Raw genomic sequence first — 19,848 nt, 5'->3', positions numbered from 1 at the left:
TATGGCTTTAAAAATGAGATTAGACAAAATTAATGGAGGATAAAGCTGTTAATGGCTTCTAGCCATGATGCCTTCATTCTACCTCCACCATATATAGGCTGGGAGCAGTGGTGGACCTTGGGGTCTTGAATTGTAGTGATGCCAAAATTTGGCGCCCCCGCCTCTCGCACCCCATTCTAAATATTAGTTGTGGCATCCCCTTGCAGAGCCTCCAAGGCTCTGTGCCCAGGCTCGCCTAAACCTGCCTCTGCTAAGAGTCACAACTGGGGAGAATTGCCATTGCACTCAGATCCTTTTTCTTATGTTCTCCCCAAGAAAGTGGGCTAAGTTGCACACTCCAGTGAAAAGCTAAATTCGCATCAAAACAGCATTCAATTTTGGGTCTTTCTCTTATATGCTTTCCTCCCTTTTCATTTCCCTCCTCTCCTCTCCTTTCCTCTTCCCCCCTCGACACACCTTCCCTATATGGTTGATTATCTGCAATATTTGATGGATTAATAAAATTACCCAAAGCTGTCACTCTCGGGCTATTTTTAATCTACTGTAGGTGAAAGATCAGGAGACATTATTTGGGGTCAGGAAAGATTTACAATGTCCTCAACACAGTGCTATGGGGTAGATGGTAGATGGGTTGCCGCAGGACAAAGGATTGAAAGCACTGAACTCTCCCTACCGCTGCCCACCTCCCCAGAAGTCACTGCCACTGTGCTGATGATGATCACATTTATGTTTGGAGGCTAAATTCTCTGCAAGAAAGGGATTTCATAAATGTTTAACAGAGGCACCTAAATATGCTGTAATGCAGCCTCCGTGCTTCCAACACGGTAAGTATCTTACACAGTCACATGGTTCAAGTATTGTTGGTTGCGGCCCAATGAGTTCTACTCAGAGAAGACCCAATGGCACCAACAGCCATGAATTTCAATGGGTTTACTTGGTTAATATGGGATACAAATACTACGGGTTTGTCCACATTTCCTTTTGTCCCTTTGCTGCCCCTTGGGGGGAGGACCTGCTCTTTAGCATCCAATTGGAGCAAATTCTATCCCCCCAATTCTATCATTTCAACAAGCCTGTGAGGCAGGTTAATGTAAGACAGTGATGGTCAAACTCAGCCCTCCAGCTGTTTTGGGACTACAGTTCCCATCATCCCTGACCACTGGTCCTGTTAGCTAGGGATGATAGGAGTTGTAGTCCCAAAACAGCTGGAGGGCCAAGTTTAGCCATCACTGGTGTAAGAGATAGCGACCTACCCAAAGTCACCTGGCAAGCTTCATTGTCGAGGGTGGGATTTCAACCCTTGTCTCCCAGGTCCTAGTCAAACACTTCAACCGCTGCACCACACTGTGGTTCATTTACAATATTTGATCTGCCAGTTGTTTGGGGTGGTGGTGGGGCAGTGGGGGGTTGTGCCTTCCAACCCTAGATTCCACATCTGCACTTGCTGAAGCTGCCTACAGATAGTCCTGTTCATCTCAGCTATTTTCTTGGGATAAAAGACGGCTTCCCTAGCAGTTCCAGAGAACCTAACATCTGTTTAGCAGACACCTTTATGACACACTGGCTCCTCCAGCAAACATGCTAAGATTTAGAGAGAAATAATGGTAAATCTTGCATAGGTGCGAACCAAAACACATGGGAGGCAGAACCCTGCCAAGAAAACTAAACTACCGGCTCCCCCAGCTCTGCCGATGATCCAGGAATTTATCAAATTGTAAACTGGCCAATAAAAGCAACGGCACTTAAATCATCCCAGCAGTTTCACTGCAGCAGGCTGGGTACTATGCAAAAGACTCCCCTGAGCCCTTGAGATGAAAGGATCCAGTCACCCAGTATTCTTCCAAACACCTCCCGCTTAAATTCCTGGTAGGTCTGTGGTAGGTGATTTGCAACAGAATGTTGAGAGTTTCCTACTCCCAAAGGTATAACAATGGCAAGTAAAATAAATTAGCTTCTGCTGCTTGTTTATCTCTTGACCTCAGTCTTCCACACCTGTAAAATAGGCGTGTTAAGTGATTGCCTATAGCGCAGCAAAAATGGGACAATCACCACCAGAACATTTGTGGCGTAATCAGTTACAAGATTTCATCAGGGCCGTAGCTGTCAACGTTTCCCTTTTTTAAAGGGAAATCCCCTTATTCCGAATAAGATTCCTCGCAAGAAAAGGGAAAAGCTGACAGCTATGCCATGCACAGATTGAAAATGAAGCAGTACGTCTACCCCAAACCTTTTGCAGGAGCAGACAGCTTTGAAAGAGGGGGTTCTGTACAACCAACCCAATACCACCATCAGCACAAATCATCATGAAGGCACAACATAAAGGATATCTAGACTGGGGCCCCAAGAGCATAGAATTGTATAGTTGGAAGGGACCTCAAGGGGCATCTAGTAGACACCGTCCGATGCAGGAATTATAGCTAAAGAATCCTTGACAGCCATCCAAAGCTGTTTAGAAACCTCCAATGGAGGAGAGTCCACCACATTCCAAGATATTCTGTTCCACTGTCAAACGGTTCCTCCCGTCAAAAAGTTCTTCCTTATGTTTATTCAGAATCTCCTTCCTTGCAATATGAATTCCTTGGCTTGGGTCCTACCCTCTGGAGGAGCAGAAAACAAGCTTGCTCCATCTTCCATGTGGCAGCCCTTCAGTTATTTGAAAATATGGCTCTCCTATCCCTTCTCCGTCTTCTCTCCCCCATGCTTAAGAAGCTCAGCACAAGGTTTGATAGCACAGATCCCAGATGCCAAATTGACTCTTCCGCCCCCGCCATTTTTAATAAAACCAACAGAATCCTTTGCCTTGGACTCTGCACAGCGGGATAGGTGAATCAGTCGGAAAGAGCTTTTCTCCTCTGCGCAAAGGAGACTTGCAATTTGTCATGCGTGTTGCTGGGAGGAAGGGAGAGAGAGTCCAGCTCTCCGGATCTTCAAAACAAAGCAACGGCTTGGGATACAGTGACCCCCGCCAAGTGGGCACAGGCTCTGCATGTTTCAATGGCAGCTTACCAGAGATGCTCTTCCCACTGAAATCCACATTTCTTCCAACTTTGCCGTTATGAGTCACCACTTAGGTACACACTAGCTTGCGGGAAAGTGCCTCTGTAGAAATGAACAGCATGCAGCAGTGAATTTTGCGTCCCTCCCCCCTTTACACAGTCCCCGCAAGGCTTTCAGCTTTGCCCCTGCCTCAGAAGTGGATGAAAATTCAGGTGAGTTGCGGGAATGCAAAAAAAGGCCTATCTCTCGCACGGATAGCGCCAGCCATCCTAATTTAAACACACCCCTTTAGTACGGAATTATTATTTGGGTAACACAGAAGGCTGCTCCCTGAGCATGTACAAAGTGATGCATTTCATCACCAAACACAACCTAGCTTTGTGAACAGACACTGCTCAGGGATATAGCACACGCTTTGTAGGCAGTAAGTCCAAGGTTTGACCTCCAACAGCTTCAGGTAGTGCTGGAAAAGACCCTTGCCCAGCATCCTAGACAATGCAGACAGACCCCAGGAAGACGGCCCTCAGTGCCCACCTCCTCCAGTGCAGACAGCCCTTCCCAACACCACTTGGCATCCTCAACGCCACTGGTGCTGCTGTAGACATTTGGCTTGGCTTCCTATTTGGGAATTGTGCAGATGTTGTAATGGGCCAAGGACAAGCTAATGCAGACTTGGGAGAGAAGGTGCTGTTCTGTGCTGTCTGGGGCTGATGGGAACTGTAGTCCAAAACGTCTGGAGGGCACCAGGTTGATGACGACTGCCTTACGCAAACCACTGCCTCTAATCCTCAGCTCTAATTTTATAGTGTTTTCATTGAACTGATGGCATATTTAGGGATTGTGCTGTGTTTTTATTTTGCAAAATACCTTGTGAACGTTTCTGTTTCAAAAAGGCAACCTTGAGATATTATTAACGAGCCAAACAAAGAAACCTCGCCAAGGAGACAAGCAGTGACTTCCAAAAATAGACCCACTTGCTTCGCTGTTTTCTTCTCTATCATTACCAAAAGGATAACAGATTTCTATATAGTGTCAAGGGCCCCTGGTGGACTCCTTATCTGACCTCCCAGTTTTTCTGTGGCATTGTCCCAGCCCATAAGATTACTTCTAATAGTATGGGTGGGGTCATGGTTAGGGGGGATGGAGCAACTCCCCTTGGGAAAATATTACAATATTTGGGGCTTTTTAGATTGGGGGGGGGAGGCAAGTAAGAGGGAGGGGTGATGGAGGTGTGCGAAATTATGCGTGATGTGGAGAAAGCAGAGAGAGAAAAGTTTTTCCACCCCATCTTGTAAGACTTGGAGCGCTCAGCGAAGCTGAATGTCAGACAGGCAAATGAAAGCTCTTCACACAGCACATAAACTATAGAATTTGCTCCTACATGATGTAGTGCTGGCCAACAACATGGATGGCTTTAAAAGAAGATTTAGATCATGGAAGATAAAGCTATCTGTGGCCACAAGCTACTCTGGCCACGTTCCACTTCCACTGCTGGGAGGCAGTACAGTGGTACCTCGGGTTAAGAACTTAATTCGTTCCGGAGGTCTATTCTTAACTTGAAACTGTTCTTAACCTGAAGCACCACTTTAGCTAATGGGGCCTCCCGCTGCAGCCGCGCGATTTCTGTTCTCATCGTGAGGTAAAGTTCTTAACCCGAGGTACTATTTCTGGGTTAGCGGAGTCTGTAACCTGAAGCATCTGTAACTCGAGGTACCACTGTATGCCTTTGTATACTAGTTGTTGGGAATTGCAGGTGGAGAAAGTGCTGTTGTGTTGACGTCTTGCTTGCAGGTTTGCCATGGGCATTTGGTTGGCCACTGTGAGAGCAGCACGCTGGACCAGATAGGCCTTTGGCCTGACCTAGCAGCAAAGCTCTGCCTGATCCAGCAGCCTTCATCTCCTTCAACTACTTGTTAGAAGAGAGAAAGCCCACTATAAACTCTTTCGCTTCCCCCAGCATCTCTTTCTTAAATCAGGGAGGTCAAAATGCCTGTCACATTGGTGGGAAGGCAGATGGGAAGACTTGTTATAGGAGGCCCTGCTAGACACACGTCAATCAGGAGGGGCTGCCAGAAAAGGGAAGAGGTGACCTCCTGTTTGTGCTAAAAGGATTCCTTCGGTATTAATTGGCAACGTGACACAGTGATGTCTGCAGTGAGCACAAGGGTCAACTCCAGGCCCTCTAAAGACCCAAACCCAAAGCAAAACATAAATATGTCTTGTATAAATGGGAGAGGTGCAAGAAAGTAAAATTGATGTGGGGCTAGGAAAGCTTGTTTGTGAGTTGCCAGTTTGGTAATATTTTTTTCTCTGTTCCTTAGCTAACTTGGTCTTGTCTGACATTAGGCAAATAAATCTGGGGGGAAAGGCAAGCTCCCCCTCCCTCAAACAACACACGTTTTGCTGCTCCTAGGACTGCAATATTATCCCAGGTACCTGTCTAACATGGGGCCTAAGAGCATTCCAATTCTGGTCACTGTGGGCGGCTCTACACTGAACATTTAAAGTACATCTAATGCACAGCTTCGTGGGACGTGGGTGGCACTGTGGGTTAAACCACAGAGCCTAGGACTTGCCGATCAGAAGGTCGGCGGTTCAAATCCCCACGATGGGGTGAGCTCCCGATGCTTGGTCCCTGCTCCTGCCAACCTAGCAGTTCGAAAGCACGTCAAAGTGCAAGTAGATAAATAGCTACCGCTCTGGCGGGAAGGCAAACAGTTCGAAAGCACGTCAAAGTGCAAGTAGATATATAGGTACCGCTCCAGCGGGAAGGTAAACGACGTTTCCATGCGCTGCTCTGGTTCGCCAGAAGCAGCTTAGTCCTGCTGGCCACATGACCCGGAAGCTGTACGCCGGCTCCCTCAGCCAATAAAGCGAGAGGAGCGCCACAACCCCAGAGTCGGCCACGACTGGACCATTAGGTCAGGGGTCTCTTTACCTTTACTTCCTCACACAGAATACCAACAGCTAATGGGAGGTCCTTCAACAACATACAGTGGTACCTCAGGTTACATACGCTTCAGGTTACATACACTTCAGGTTACAGACTCCGCTAACCCAGAAATAGTGCTTCAGGTTAAGAACTTTGCTTCAGGATGAGAACAGAAATCATGTGGCGGCGGCATGGCGGCAGCAGGAGGCCCCATTAGATAAAGTGGTGCTTCAGGTTAAGAACAGTTTCAGGTTAAGAACGGACCTCCAGAATGAATTAAGTACTTAACCTCTACTTATGTTCAATTCCGGTTACGTATTGTTCGGGATACGTATGAGGCAAACCCAGAAGTATTTTTCCAGGTTTCGCATGCGCAGAAGCAGTCCCTCCGGTTGCGGAAACCTTGGGATCCGACCGGAGCTCTGGAACAGATCCTGTCCACAATCGGAGGTACCACTGTATAACCTTGGAGTATGCATGGGCTCTGGGCATAGACCACCAATGTGAGCATAGGGGTGTTAGAACAACTCCTCAAGTGCCCCTATTTTCCACCCGTAAAATATTGGGGAATATGGAACCAGTCCTATCCCCTTCCTATAAGTGTCCCTTCAGCAAGGTGGGTTAAGCTTACCTATTAAGCTTCACAGTCCATCCCGGCATTCTGCTCTTCAGGCAAGTCAGAGGAGATCCAGGTTACTGCGCAACAGAATCCCCTGAGGAGACACTTGCTTCTGAGCATGACACCGTACCACCAGTCCCAAGGCCTGTGCCGAAAGAGAGAGGGGGAGGCCTTGGTCCAAGCCTGCGAGCAAAAGGAAATTTGAGGTGAGTGATTTCACCTGGGTCAACCAGAACATTCTTTTCTGCTGCATTTGCTGTTTGCTTGAGGCAGTGGGGAGGGAATTAGGGGAAGTGGTTGCACCTGGGGCCAGCTCAGTCAGATGGTTTGTCTGCTGTTTGTTCAAGGCCATTCTGAAATGTAGAATTTTTATTATAGTGCTCTCTCTCTCTCTCTCTCTCTCTCTCTCTCTCTCTCTCTCTCTCTCTCTCTCTCTCTGTGTGTGTGTGTTTGTGTTTAGGGTGTTGTAAACCACTTTGTGCAGGTGTGGAGAACCTTTGGCCCTCCAGGATGTTGCCAAACTACAGCTCCCATCATCCTTGGCAAATTGGCCATGCTTGGTGAGGTTGATGGGAGATGTAGCTCAGCAACATCTGGGGGGGGGGGTTGGGGTTTCATTTTCCAAAGGTTCCCGGTTCCTAGCTTGGAGACTTATTTGAAGCTTGAAGTGGGATATAAATCACCTGAATAAATAAGTAAGTAAGTAACACTTGCTGGGCCTCTTAAAGCTATATACACATCATACTCAGCCGGCTTTTCCTGAGTAGTGCTTGCCACAAAGCTCTCTTAACTCAGCAGACAAACTCTCAACGACCATGAGTGCTCTCTCGTACGCTCTTGGGTTTTCTGTAGTGCCACGCTTTCCAAACAGGTTTGCTGCTGCTGAACTAAATAACAGCCACTTGACTGAGGTCAAGGGAGCTGAAGTCCAGAGGCCACGCCGCCTGCCCCGACTTCCATGCCAATTATCAGCGACTTGGATGACTCGCAGGAGAAGGGCGTCAGGGAATGGATGCTGGTTATCTGAGCAGCAACAAGCAGCAATTTGTCCGTGGGGAAAAGGGACATGGGGCTTCAGAGATAAAAGTGTATTTTTGAGGGGGAGCAGGGGAAAGGAGGGTGGGTCTTTCAGAACAGCACCAGCGCAAACATTCTGCTTGAATCTAAGGAGAAAAGCTGGTTTCGTCTGCATACACACCATACGCATAAAGCACATTTAAAGCACGTCTTCCCTGCTGAAGAACTCTGGGAACTGTAGTTTGCTATGGGTGCAGGGAAATGTAACCCTCTGCAGTTCCCAGGATTTGGTGCTTTGTGTGCATGCACACACTTTAAATGTATGGTGTGCCTGCAATCGTTGGCTTTGGAGAGAATTTGAGAGTCTTAAGAGTTTCTTTAAAGTGTGTGTGTGTGTGTGTGTGTGTGTGTGTGTGTGTGTGTGTGTTTGAGAGAGAGAGATTGAGAGATTGAGATCTTTTTTTGTTTTGAAATGATTGAATATCATGTTGTGGATTATCTTCTTTGAAGTGGCATTTGGCAACAAGTGAGGACGGGTGTGTGACCCTGGAAACTTTTCCCACAGTTTGATAGACCTGCCTTCAAAGACTGAAGCTGAATATATATGTGAATATTCAGTATGCTTCCCTGAAAAATTTATTGCTGTTGTTCTTGGATAGATAGAGGTTCTGCCTTGGATAGATAGATGTTCTGGGTTCCCTTCCCTCTGCCGCATTTTTATTTCTATACTGCAGGCTTTTCCAACCTGGTGCTCTCCATATGTTTTGGGCTACGGCTCTCATCAGCCCTAGCCAGCACATGGGAGTTGTAGCTCAAAACATCTAGAGGACCTCAGGCTGGCATATGGAGATTGTATCTCATTTATGTTTTATACACTGCTTTGAAGGCATTTTTTTGGTGAACTAGTGCCTTTAAAATAACATTTTTTAAAAAAAAATTTTACAAATAAAAGAACATATAATTTCAACTTGATTGTATAAGCAGATAAACTCTAGTTTTACTATCTAGGCCATCAATTTTATGTATTCAGGTTAACCTGATTTTCAGGATTACCCTGCAAAAGTACCAGGCTCTTGAACCAGTTCAATCCCTGGCATCTCCAACCAGGGCAGGGAGTGATCCAAAATCCTGGAGAGTTGCTGCCAGCCAGTGTAGACAATACTGAGCTGGATGGACCAATAGTCTGACTTGCTATAAGACAGCTCCCTATATTCCCAATGCTTGGATGTGTAGTTCCATGAGGACGCTGGACGTTATCTCCCTAAATTCACTGGTGGACTTCCACACTATACATTTAAAGCAGTTTCAACACACTTTTAAAGCACATTACTGCCCTCAAAGAATCAGAGGAACTGCAGTTTATCCCTCACAGAGCTACAATTCTCAGCACCCTGAAGAAACGACAGCTCCTAGGATTCTGGAGGTCATGTGCTTTGAAAGTGTGTTGAATCTGCTTTAAATGCATCGTGTGGATCTGCCCGATTTTGTGACAGTCTCTATTCATATAAAGGTAAAGGGAACCCTGACAACCAGTTGTGACCGACTCTGGGGTTGCGGCGCTCATCTCGCTTTATTGGCCAAGGGAGCCGGCGTACAGCTTCCGGGTCATGTGGCTAGCATGACTAAGCCGCTTCTGGCGAACCAGAGCAGCGCACGGAAACACTGTTTACCTTCCCGCCGGAGTGGTACCTATTTATCTACTTGCACTTTGACGTGCTTTTGAACTGCTAGGTTGGCAGGAGCAGGGACCAAGCAACAGGAGCTCACCCCATTGCAGGGCTTCGAACCGCCAACCTTCTGATCGGCAAGTCCTAGGCCCTGTAGTTTAACCCACAGCGCCACCCGCATCCCTCTATTCATATATATGTCCCCCAAAGAGGCTCAGTCTGGTGGCTGGGGAAACTATTTCCCCAGTTCTTTTCAAAAGTATTCCCTTGGGGGCTCTCCACATCTCTCTCGAACAGCTTCACTGCTGGCTCCTCTAGCTCCAAACAAGAATCAACTGACATGATCCAGATCGGAGGAGGGTGGTGTATCTTATACAATCAGCTTCCTGCAATTGAAGAAGTTGCTCTGGGCCCTTGGCTTGTCTTTCTTCACAGGCAGAAGCCCTGGTGCTAATGCCTCGTTGGAATCCAGGGGCTCCTGACTAACACGTTTTCAAAGCTGCATCCTGGATGCCAAAAGGCTTGCTCTCTCCTTCTTGACCTGAACAAAATACCGGTACAAGATCCAGCAGGAAAGTATGATTTCATTCATTTATTTTGAGAATTTGTAGACCACTTGGTTGCAATTAGTCTAATGCTGCATTCACATGGCCGTATTATTCTGTTTTTATGACTTTTTCCTAACATGTTGTATTTGAGCTTCCACATGATGTAAAAAGCCTCTTCTATAGTGGACTATAGAGCAAGTTTAGCAATCATTTCTGTGTCTTTGGCTTTCAGGGGGGAAAAATCAATTTGCAGATTATATGGAAACGGGTGCTAACTTCGGGCTCTATATTCCACTATACTTCCAGAAGTGGCTTTTTACATCCAGTGAAAGCTCAAATATAATGTGGAAATTAACAGTTCGGGAAACATAGTGGAAATGGAATGAAGTGCTGTTTGAATGCAGCCTCAACAGTGTGCACGAGACTCAGTGCAATTAAATTAAAAATGAGTTATAACTATACAAGTAAAATTTAACTGAGAACCCTGCTGGATTTAGAATAAAAAAAGTCTTTAGTAGGTGGTGGAAGTTCAACAGGCAGGGAGCTTGTCTATCCTTCTGCAAGGGAGTTTCATAAAATACTGAACACACGACTCCTGGTGGATATGAGTCGTGCATCCAAGTCATAGGGAACCATTAACATTGACTCCTCCCAAGTCACCTTTACGTTCCACCCTTTACGTTACAGCCTTTCAAAGTGAAGATGCCTGCAAATAGAGGATGGTCCTCTGCAAAATGGGACACAAATACACCCTACAGTAGCCGCTGTCACATACAGCTAGGACTGGGCAAATAAGTCAATTTTGGTTTCTCTCTGTTTCTCATTTCCCCCCATCTTAAACTCACATTTCTACATCAGCTTGCGATTTTTATTATTATTTAAAAGTCCACTTACACATAGGGTTGCCATATTTCATAAAATGAAAATCCAGGCACAAGAGAATCCGAACTACACTTTTGACATGGGTTGCCATACACGCGTATTTTCCTGGACTATGGCTATGTCTGGGAAATTCCGGGTGTACGGCAGCCCTACTTAAAACATTCACCAGCTTTTCAGTGCCCATTTTTATGCAATTTTGCTTATACACATTTTTGCAGAGCAATGTTCCCTAATATAATGCATCTTGGCATGTCGTTTTCATTAATATACGTATTTTTTAAATGCACACTTTACCCTAGTCTATGCATTTTTGTATACATGACTCAGCTAGAGAACTGCATTGCAAAATTCGGGGAAATTGGCATTTTGAAATATGGCTGTTTTGCTGTTCACATATTGTTCCAGAAAGTGTGATTCAGGTAGATTTGCCTTTAACTGTGAACTGAATCCAATTCCCCCGCCATCCCCGGATCTAGAAGCGACCTAATTTAATTCTATGTCTGTAGGACTCCTCCTACACACTACCTCAAGAACTGCAAACACCATTCCCTTTCCTCTAGCATGAGCGCTCTCTCTCTCTCTCTCTCTCTCTCTCTCTCTCTCTCTCTCTCTCATACACACACACACACATATACTTACACTCTTACACTCTTTTGCTTTGTTCAAATTTTGCCTGAGGAAGTCTTCTGAAGAACTCCAAAGCTTGCTCAGGAAAATGTGACTAATAAAGGTATTATGTCACTGGGGAATTTGTGATTTCTCCACCCCTCCTTCAAGACAGCAGGTTATTTTGGAATGCCTATTTTGTAAGAATCAAAATATCATTTCAAACAGAAAGTAATAACTGGGGGTGGTGTGGGTTTTTTTTTTAATATCTAAAAAAAAAAAAAGTGCCGTACTGTTCGCAAAATTCAAAAACCCAAACCCACACCATGGCAAGGCGATTAAGGGTTATTGTCTTGCGTATTTAAAACAAAGCATTCTGCTAATATTCTTTCATTCTTTGCTTCCTGCCCAAAGGGCAAGGTGGGCACACAAAAGCATCCAGTCATCTGTTTTGAAGTCCAGGTGTGCTTTGCAGTAGGGATGGAATTAACTCCTCCTGTGCCTATTTTTATTTTTTTGCCAGAACAGAAGATGCTTTACACACAAAATTAATCCATGTGGTTCAATACTGTTTACAATGACTTGTAGTGATTCTCCAGGGTCTTAAGACAGTGGTCTAGTTCAGCCCTTCCTGGAGATGTCAGGGAATGGAACTGGGAAAAGCAGATACTCTACCACTGAACTATTTATTATCAGTTGCCGTGAGAATGGCAAACTGATTGCAGTTGCACTATTTCTACACTGGCAAGAGTTTCATGGCATGCGCTTTGGACTGGTGGTGCTCTATAACACCTAGTGAGGATTTGTTTAAACAATCACAGGTTTGCTACCTTAGCCAAGGCCATTTGCCCAGACAAGGAATTCAGAGGTGTTTCAGAACTCTTGAAAATGCATGTCCACAGTCCCATGGCATGTGGAAACATGATAAGCACAGGGAGTGCATCTCAAAGCAGACCTACATATTTGGAGGAGGGGGAATGTGGTGCAGTCTTCTTGGGACTGTAGCATTTTGAAAAACAAATGTGGTGCATTGTATAAGTGAACAAATCCTTCCTTTGACAACACCATATTCCTTCATTGGGCAAAAGGGCTGGAGTCTAGTTTTCTCTCTGCCAGACTCCCCACCCCATTGTAAGATAAAGGTAAAGGGACCCCTGACCATTAGGTCCAGTCGTGGATGACTCTGGGGTTGCGGCGCTGATCTCGCTTTATTGGCCGAGGGAGCTGGCGTACAGCTTCCGGGTCATGTGGCCAGCATGACTAAGCCGCTTCTAGCGAACCAGAGCAGCACATGGAAACGCCATTTACCTTCCTGCTGGAGTGGTACCTATTTATCTACTTTCACTTTGACGTGCTTTCGAACTGCTAGGTTGGCAGGAGCAGGGACCAAGCAACGGGAGCTCACCCCATTGAGGGGATTTGAACCGCGACCTTCTGATCCTCAAGTCCTAGGCTCTGTGGTTTAACCCAAAGCGCCACCCGCATTCCACCCCCCATTGTACCAGGAAGGTTTTCTTTAAGTGGGGCAGTGTTTAAATGTGAGCTCCCCCCATCAGCATTCAAAAGTGGTACACTCTCAAGAGGGCAGTACCATATGCTTTTTCTTAATGTGCAGATTGGCTCAGACTCCCTGAGTAAGCTTTGCAGAGACCCAAATTTGCGGCATGATTGAGGCCAGAACTACAAAAGTTAAAACTGAGGCTGTTTTTGGAGGGTTCGGATCCTCATGCTTTTTTTTATTTTTCTGGGTCCCCCCCTTTCTTTTAAAAAATACTAGTCACAGGACACTGTTCTCCTGGAGTTTATCCAGCCTACCTGCTAATTGCCAGGGGACACATCCACCCGTCTGAGACCAGCCAATTAATCAGGCAGCCTATCCGTGCTCCAAGCCCCATGTTGCTATACAATTGACAAGTCTTCTTGTTAAGGGTCAGGAGTTAATACGTTTTGCTGCTTCCCCCCTTTCACGGTTTATTTCAGGTTTATGGAGAGTGATCAGGCTGGTTAATTGCTTGAGCTTCGGTGCAAGCCCATGAGGGGAGAGAAGCCATTGCAATGGCAGAAGTTCCTAATAAAATAAGGTGAAATAAAAGCATTGCAAATGGTAATAAAGATGCCTGCCTGGATGTACCGGCTTGCTTTTATATATATAAAAAATAATTTCTTTTTTACTTTTCTTTTTAATTGTGCGATTTAGAGAGCTGCAAGTTTTAACTGGTAGATTAATCAACTAAAGCTTTCCTTGATGGTCGGGGCCAATTTTAATTAGTGGCGGCAATTTTTAATCACTGAGGATGAAATCTGAGGGCAGTGCTTGCTTGCTCTTCTTTTTCAAAGGCTATCTGGTATGTTACTGTAATCAGGAATGGAAGAAAAAATCTCTGAGTCATTTCTTCAGTATTTTTTTTCCTGCAACCAAGTTGTTGGCTAAGTTTTTAAGTTCAATGTTTTCGTTAAAAGAGCAAAAAGTGATCTGGGCAATCTGGAAACTTTTAAATATGGTGGATTGGTCAGTGAAAATATGATTGATCAATTTTTTAAAAAGAACTCTACTGGATCCGACAACGATTTCTAACTCAGCTGCAATCTTATCCACATTTACTTGGGAGAACTTAATAGGGCTTGCTTCTGAGTAGAGATGTACAGAATAGAATTCATTTTCAGAAAGAAGATGATTGCTTTTGTGGTTATTTGTATGTTTGTGTGTTTAATTTTTCTTCTGTGTTTTCGGAGCAATTTGTTTTTTATGTTTCTTGTCTTGTTAATGTCCCAGATGCCAACTGCTCCTTGTCCTGTCTCTCTGCCCCCTCCATGTATTACCATCTTAAAGCTCTGCTGGGCATCTCATTCTGAAACCCTGAGAGATCCCCAGTGATCAAGAGACCATCTCCTAATCATTAGCTTCCATGGAACTATCAACCATTCTGGGCCATTAACTATGCTAATCTATGCTATGTTATACTATGGTATACTATAGTATACTACTGTAATCCCACACTGTAATAGTAGTAACTGAGACTAGTACTGTGAGATAGTTCTGATAATGAACTGTAAGCCAGAAAGAGCTCTGTTCAAACCGTGTCTTGGCCACTGGTAAGCCACCAGTCCTTGACACACACCGATTATGGGGGTGGTGATAAAGATGGCATCCCCTATAAGTTTGTTGTCAGGATTACAGAGATAATGTATGTGAAGATATCGGAATGCGAGAAAAGCTTAATTTTGCTCTGTCAGCTCAGTGGAAAGCATCTGTCTTGCATTCTGAAGGTTCAGTTGGCTTGGCAACTCCATACAAAACTTGGAAAGATTCCTGTCTTGGAAAGCCACTGCCAGTCAGTGTAGACAGCACCGGGCTAAATGGACTGATTGTGTGATTTGGTACAAGGCAGCTTCCTGTATTCCTATTGAGAAGATCTGTGTTTCAGTATCAGAGCATCTCCAGATAGATTTGGTAAACTCTCTTGAGATCCTAGAGAGCTGCTGCCACTCAGTAGATACTACTGAGCTGTCTAGACTCATGGTCTGACGTGGTGTAAGGCACATCCCTCTGCTCTGTTGCTAAGACCCCATGTCCACACCTACTCTTGCCACAGGTGTGATTCAAGTGCAAGGGCCTCCAATACCATATCTTAAGCTAACCCTAATATCTATGAGCTCCAGAGTCATAGCTGCCGAACAGAAAAGAACTGAAAGGCAAAATGAAATAGGGGTGGGGTGTCCACTCTCCTTTTCAGCAAATAATGCCTCCCTCCAAACCAACTTTATGGACCTGGCAAAGAGGAATCGAAAATGTAATTGTGTATGGGAAATGTAAAGAGACTGAAGGAACATTCTTTCACCTTTGGTGGACGTGCCCAAAGGTTAAGGCCTTCTGGGAAATGATCTATAATGAACTAAAAAAGGTATTTAAATATACCTTCCTTAAGAAACCAGAGGCCTTCCTTTTGGGCATTGTCGGCCAAATGGTGCCAAAGAAGGACAGAACTTTCTTTATGTATGCGACAACAGCAGCAAGAATACTCATCGCAAAGTACTGGAAGACAGAAGATTTGCCCACTCTGGAAGAATGGCAGACGCAACTGATAGACTACATGGAACTGCCAGAAATGACTGGCAGAATCTGAGACCAGGGAGAAGAGATAGTGGAAGAGGACTGGAAGAAATTTAAGGATTATTTGCAAAAGTATTGTAAACTGTATGAATGTTAGAATGATGCAGGATATAAAGATAACGTGGCATTAGTGACATATTTGAAAGGAGTATGCAAAATTGGTTTATAAGAATAAAGGTAAAATTTTGAACAATATTATGTCAAGCTCAAATAACTGATAATAAAGGGGAAAAATTGGAGACATAATAGCTGAAATGTATAATATAAAATAAGATTTGAAAGAAGGTGAAGTATTGCTGAATAAGATTTTGTAAATGGGAACACAGAAAAGGGAGATGTGAGGGAGTCAAGAAAGAGGGTTATGGAAATAATATCCAAGAAATTGAACTTTTTAAATGTCTTCTTTATGCCTTTTTTTGGTTGTTGTTTTTTTTTGCACGCTTTGTATGTTTTTCTTGTCTTTTTTGGTGTTTTTTTTGATTGACTGTGATCGTGTTTTTCTTTTTATTGGTTGTGAAGGTGAAGTTTGTTGTATTGTTTAAAACCTTTAATAAATATATTTAAAAAAAGAAAAAAAGAAAATGTAATTGTGTATGAAAGCTTGACCTAACCAAGAGTGTCGTTGCCACTTTGCATTAGCCTCTTTGGACTACAGTGGATATATTTTTCACGATGCAGCTCTGATAACAGGTGACAACCTACTCTGAATCATTACAACAAAGGATTCAATATTTGCTGGTGTAGATCAAGTACGGTTTTTCCTCCTTTCTTTATTTCTGCCCTCTGTTTCTGGCTCTCTGTAGGGACTGTCAACCTATCCCTTATCATTAGGGGTATAGCTTGTGATTCATGTTCTCCTTTGATGACTTGAAAGATTCCCCTTCTCCATTCAAATCAGATTCTAATGTGAAAAAGGACCATATCTTGGTGCCTCACCCCAAACTGGCCTTGCTTTTACATAGCAATGAATTAAAGCTTATTGGGAGGGAGGGCCCAGGAATTTTTAGAAATATTGTGATTTTTAAATGGGTAGTATAATTTGCAAGTTTGGCTCTGTCACACCAAAAAGCAGGCCAAGTCACACTCTGGTCTACCACTTAAGATTCAAAATGGTGCCCAGTGTTCAAATGGCGACAAGGGCCACTGCTCGTGCATTGAGAAGCCTCATGCCAAGTTTGGTGACAATATCTCAAGAGGCAGCCAAAAACCAGGAAAGTAGTTGCATGAAAAAGGTTAAGCACCTTTACGCTTCCTTATGGGGAGACATGGGACACAGGTGGAGCTGTGGGTTAAACCACAGAGCCTAGGGCTTACCGATCAGAAGGTTGGCGGTTCGAATCCCCGCGACGGGGTGAGCTCCCGATGCTCGGTCCCTGCTCCTGCCAACCTAGCAGTTCGAAAGCATATCAAAGTGCAAGTAGATAAAGGCGGGAAGGTAAACGGCGTTTCCGTGCGCTGCTCTGGTTCACCAGAAGCAGCTTAGTCATGCTGGCCACATGACCCGGAAGCTGTACGCCGGCTCCCTCGGCCAATAAAGCGAGATGAGCACCGCAACCCCAGAGTCGTCCGCAACGGGACCTAATGGTCAGGGGTCCCTTTACCTTTATGGGGAGACACCATAGCTCAGATCACTTGCTTTCCATGCAAAAGGTCCCAAGTTAATTTCCCAGCATCTCCAGGTAGGAGACATCCCCTTCTAAAACCCTGGAGAGTCACTGCCAGTCAGTGTAGACAATACTGAGCTAGATGGACAAGCAAGTCTGACTAGGTGTGAGGCAGCTTTCTATGTTCCTACAGATGCCCCACCATCAGCCCCTGCAGTTGCATTTCCTTAACAAATGTGGGGTTACGAAGGTCTGACCTGAACCTTGGGAGAAACACCCCCCAAAAAATAATTTATAATTTCAGTTCCTCCCTGAACTTGAAAACGAAAGAGGAACTGAGCCGCAACCTGTGGCTTGGATGGCTTTGCCGGGCGAGTTAAGAGGTTCCCCTTTCTCCTCCCCTTTCTCCATCATCTAAAGTTGTGAGCATACCAAACTGCATTTTATTGGCTGCCAGAAATTTACAGGCTCCCCAGATACCGACCAACCTCTGGTTGAGCTCAGGAGCAGCGTTGATCTCATTAATAAGGAGGCAGGAGGGCAGCTGCTGCAGTGACCTCCATGTGGCTTAGCCGTGGCTTTTGCCTTGGGCTGTAAAAGCTTAGCAGCACAGAGGCACACAGGTCTGCCTCGGCTGTTAACTGTGCAAGGAGAAGTGAGTAGCAATCGTATTACAGGGATGGCTATACTGAAAAAGCAAATGCCTCCCTTGCTCGCTTTAGGGCTACTATTAATTAGGGTTCTGTGAATAAACATTCCCCATATATATGAGGTGCTCTGCAGCAGCATTGCCCCTTCTAGGGGGCTTTATTTTTTACAAACGGCTCATTCAGATCCAGTTTTTCTTCATGCACCAGTCATGGAAATTCATTTCATGGAGAATAGGGCTGCCAGTGGCTGCAACTCACGACGACTGTGTTCTCTCTCCATTGTTGGAGACGGTATGACTCTGAATATCAGCTGCTGGGAATCACAAGTGGGGAGAGTGGCTGTTGCCCCTCTTTAGCCCTAAATCGGAGGATATGTCAACCCAGCAAAAACCCAAATTGCCTGACTGAGAGCTAAAGAGCAGTTTCCGCAGGGGGAGGTGCGGGGAGTGTCGCGTATTCCACGCGGCGTTTTCAGCGAAACACTAAGAGTTCCAGGTTTTTCAGTGCAGTCCTTTTTTAATGTGAGCTATATACAGGCATTTACAAAAGAAACAGTCCATACAGAGTACTTACAAACGAATACTCTCCACCACAGCACCACCACACTGCAGCACAACCACCACACTACCTGTTAAACAGGCTTTCCCTTTTAAAAGAGGTGATAGCCAATTACACTAATCACACTCCTGCTGAGTCACTCTGACCCAGCAGAGTATTGCATCATCCTGTTGAAGCCTGCAGACTTATCCAGTATCCTGCGAATCCCAACACTCCTCCTTAAGTCAAAGGCTTGAGACCCAATAATTCTCTTAAGTCTCGAAATTTAGGAGCATCCAAACATTTTGTATACAAATCTGCCACATTACATTTTGTGTTACAGTGCTGTACCTTTAACACATTTCTTTCCAAAGCATTTTTCACATTTCCGTATCTTATCGCAATATGTTTACTTTTGCTTTTAAAGTTCTGTTGGTTGGCAAGCTGTTGTGCAGCCATGTTGTCACTTAGCACAGTGATTGGCATTTCAGAAGGTATTCCAAGCTCTTTTGTTAGGCAAGCAAACCACTCTATTTGTGATACACATTCGCTTATGGCTGAGTACTCTGCTTCACAAGTACTTGTGGCAACAAATGTTTGTTTCTGGGATTTCCACTGAACCAGGGCATTTCCAATATATATGGCATAGCCAGTGGTAGACTTTCCATTTTCTCTGTCCCCCCAGCTGGCATCAGCGTATGCATACACTTGCTGATCATATCCTGTATCCAGCACCAGTTTATAATCTTTTGTGCCTTTCAGATACCTTAGGATTCTTTTAAGTGCTACCCAATCTCTCTGAGCCGGGTCTGCACTTCTTTGGCTTAACATGTGCACTGCCAATGTTATGTCGGGTCTTGTCCAACAACTTAAATATAACAGAGAACCCAACAGAGAATGAAACGCTGTTGCTTTCTCACATTTTTGCCCTTCTGGTTCATTTTTATACTGGGTAGTTATGGGAGTGTCAACCTCATTTGCCCTCTCCATTCCATATGTCTTCAGTAACTTTTCGATTTTTTCCTTTTGACTCAGAGAGTAAACGCCCTCTTCATTTCTCTGAACCTCTACTCCTAAGTAATTTTGAATCTCTCCCAAATACTTCAGTTTGTATTTTTTACCTAGGCTGTTTATAAACCAAGACACTTGCTTTTGTGCAGTTGTTATTAGACAGATATCATCAACATACAAAAGTAAATAACAAACACTTCCTTGCACCATCGCTGAATATAAACAGGAATCAGCCAGGCTTTGTTTGAATCCCATCTTTTTCAAAGTTGTGTCTATGCATTCATGCCATAGACGTGCACTTTGGTGTAAACCGTATAGTGCCCTTTGCAGTTTTAACACCATGCTGTCTTTTTCTAGCTCATAACCTGGTATTTGCTGTAAATATACCTCGGTGTCAATAGGAGCATTTAAATATGCTGAGGCAACATCAAAATGATTAACTTTTAACCCTCTCAGACTTGCCATTGCTAAAACTGATTTTACTGTTTCAGCCTTTGCTGTTGGGGCAAACACTTCATCATAATGTATCATTTTCCTCTGTGTAAAGCCCCGTGCAACCAACCTGGCTTTCCTCTGACAACTACCATCAGCCAGCTTTTTCACTTTAAAACCCCACTTACAGCTTATGGGCTTTTTACCTTCAGGCAATTCTGTAGGTACAAACACA

General features: G+C 44.6%; 1 protein-coding gene across 3 annotated transcripts in view; it reads right to left on the bottom strand.

Annotated features, from left to right (window-relative positions):
• Nucleotides 1–6,560: 6,560 nt before the first annotated feature.
• Nucleotides 6,561–19,848, bottom strand: part of LOC308591136 (uncharacterized protein) — a 164,184-nt gene continuing 150,896 nt past the window's right edge. For all 3 annotated transcript variants that reach the window (XM_081201755.1, XM_081201756.1, XM_081201757.1), the window contains one exon: nucleotides 6,561–6,731. In XM_081201755.1, coding sequence (XP_081057881.1) covers nucleotides 6,607–6,731 — 125 coding nt within the window. In that variant the 3' untranslated portion in view covers nucleotides 6,561–6,606. The remainder of the gene's footprint in view (nucleotides 6,732–19,848) is intronic.

The sequence above is a fragment of the Podarcis bocagei genome, assembly GCF_964188305.1.
Source record: "Podarcis bocagei genome assembly, chromosome: 7".
Classification (NCBI taxonomy): domain Eukaryota; kingdom Metazoa; phylum Chordata; class Lepidosauria; order Squamata; family Lacertidae; genus Podarcis; species Podarcis bocagei.
The sequence above is the reverse complement of the archived record's forward strand: the minus strand, read 5'-3'. Positions and strand labels throughout refer to the sequence as shown.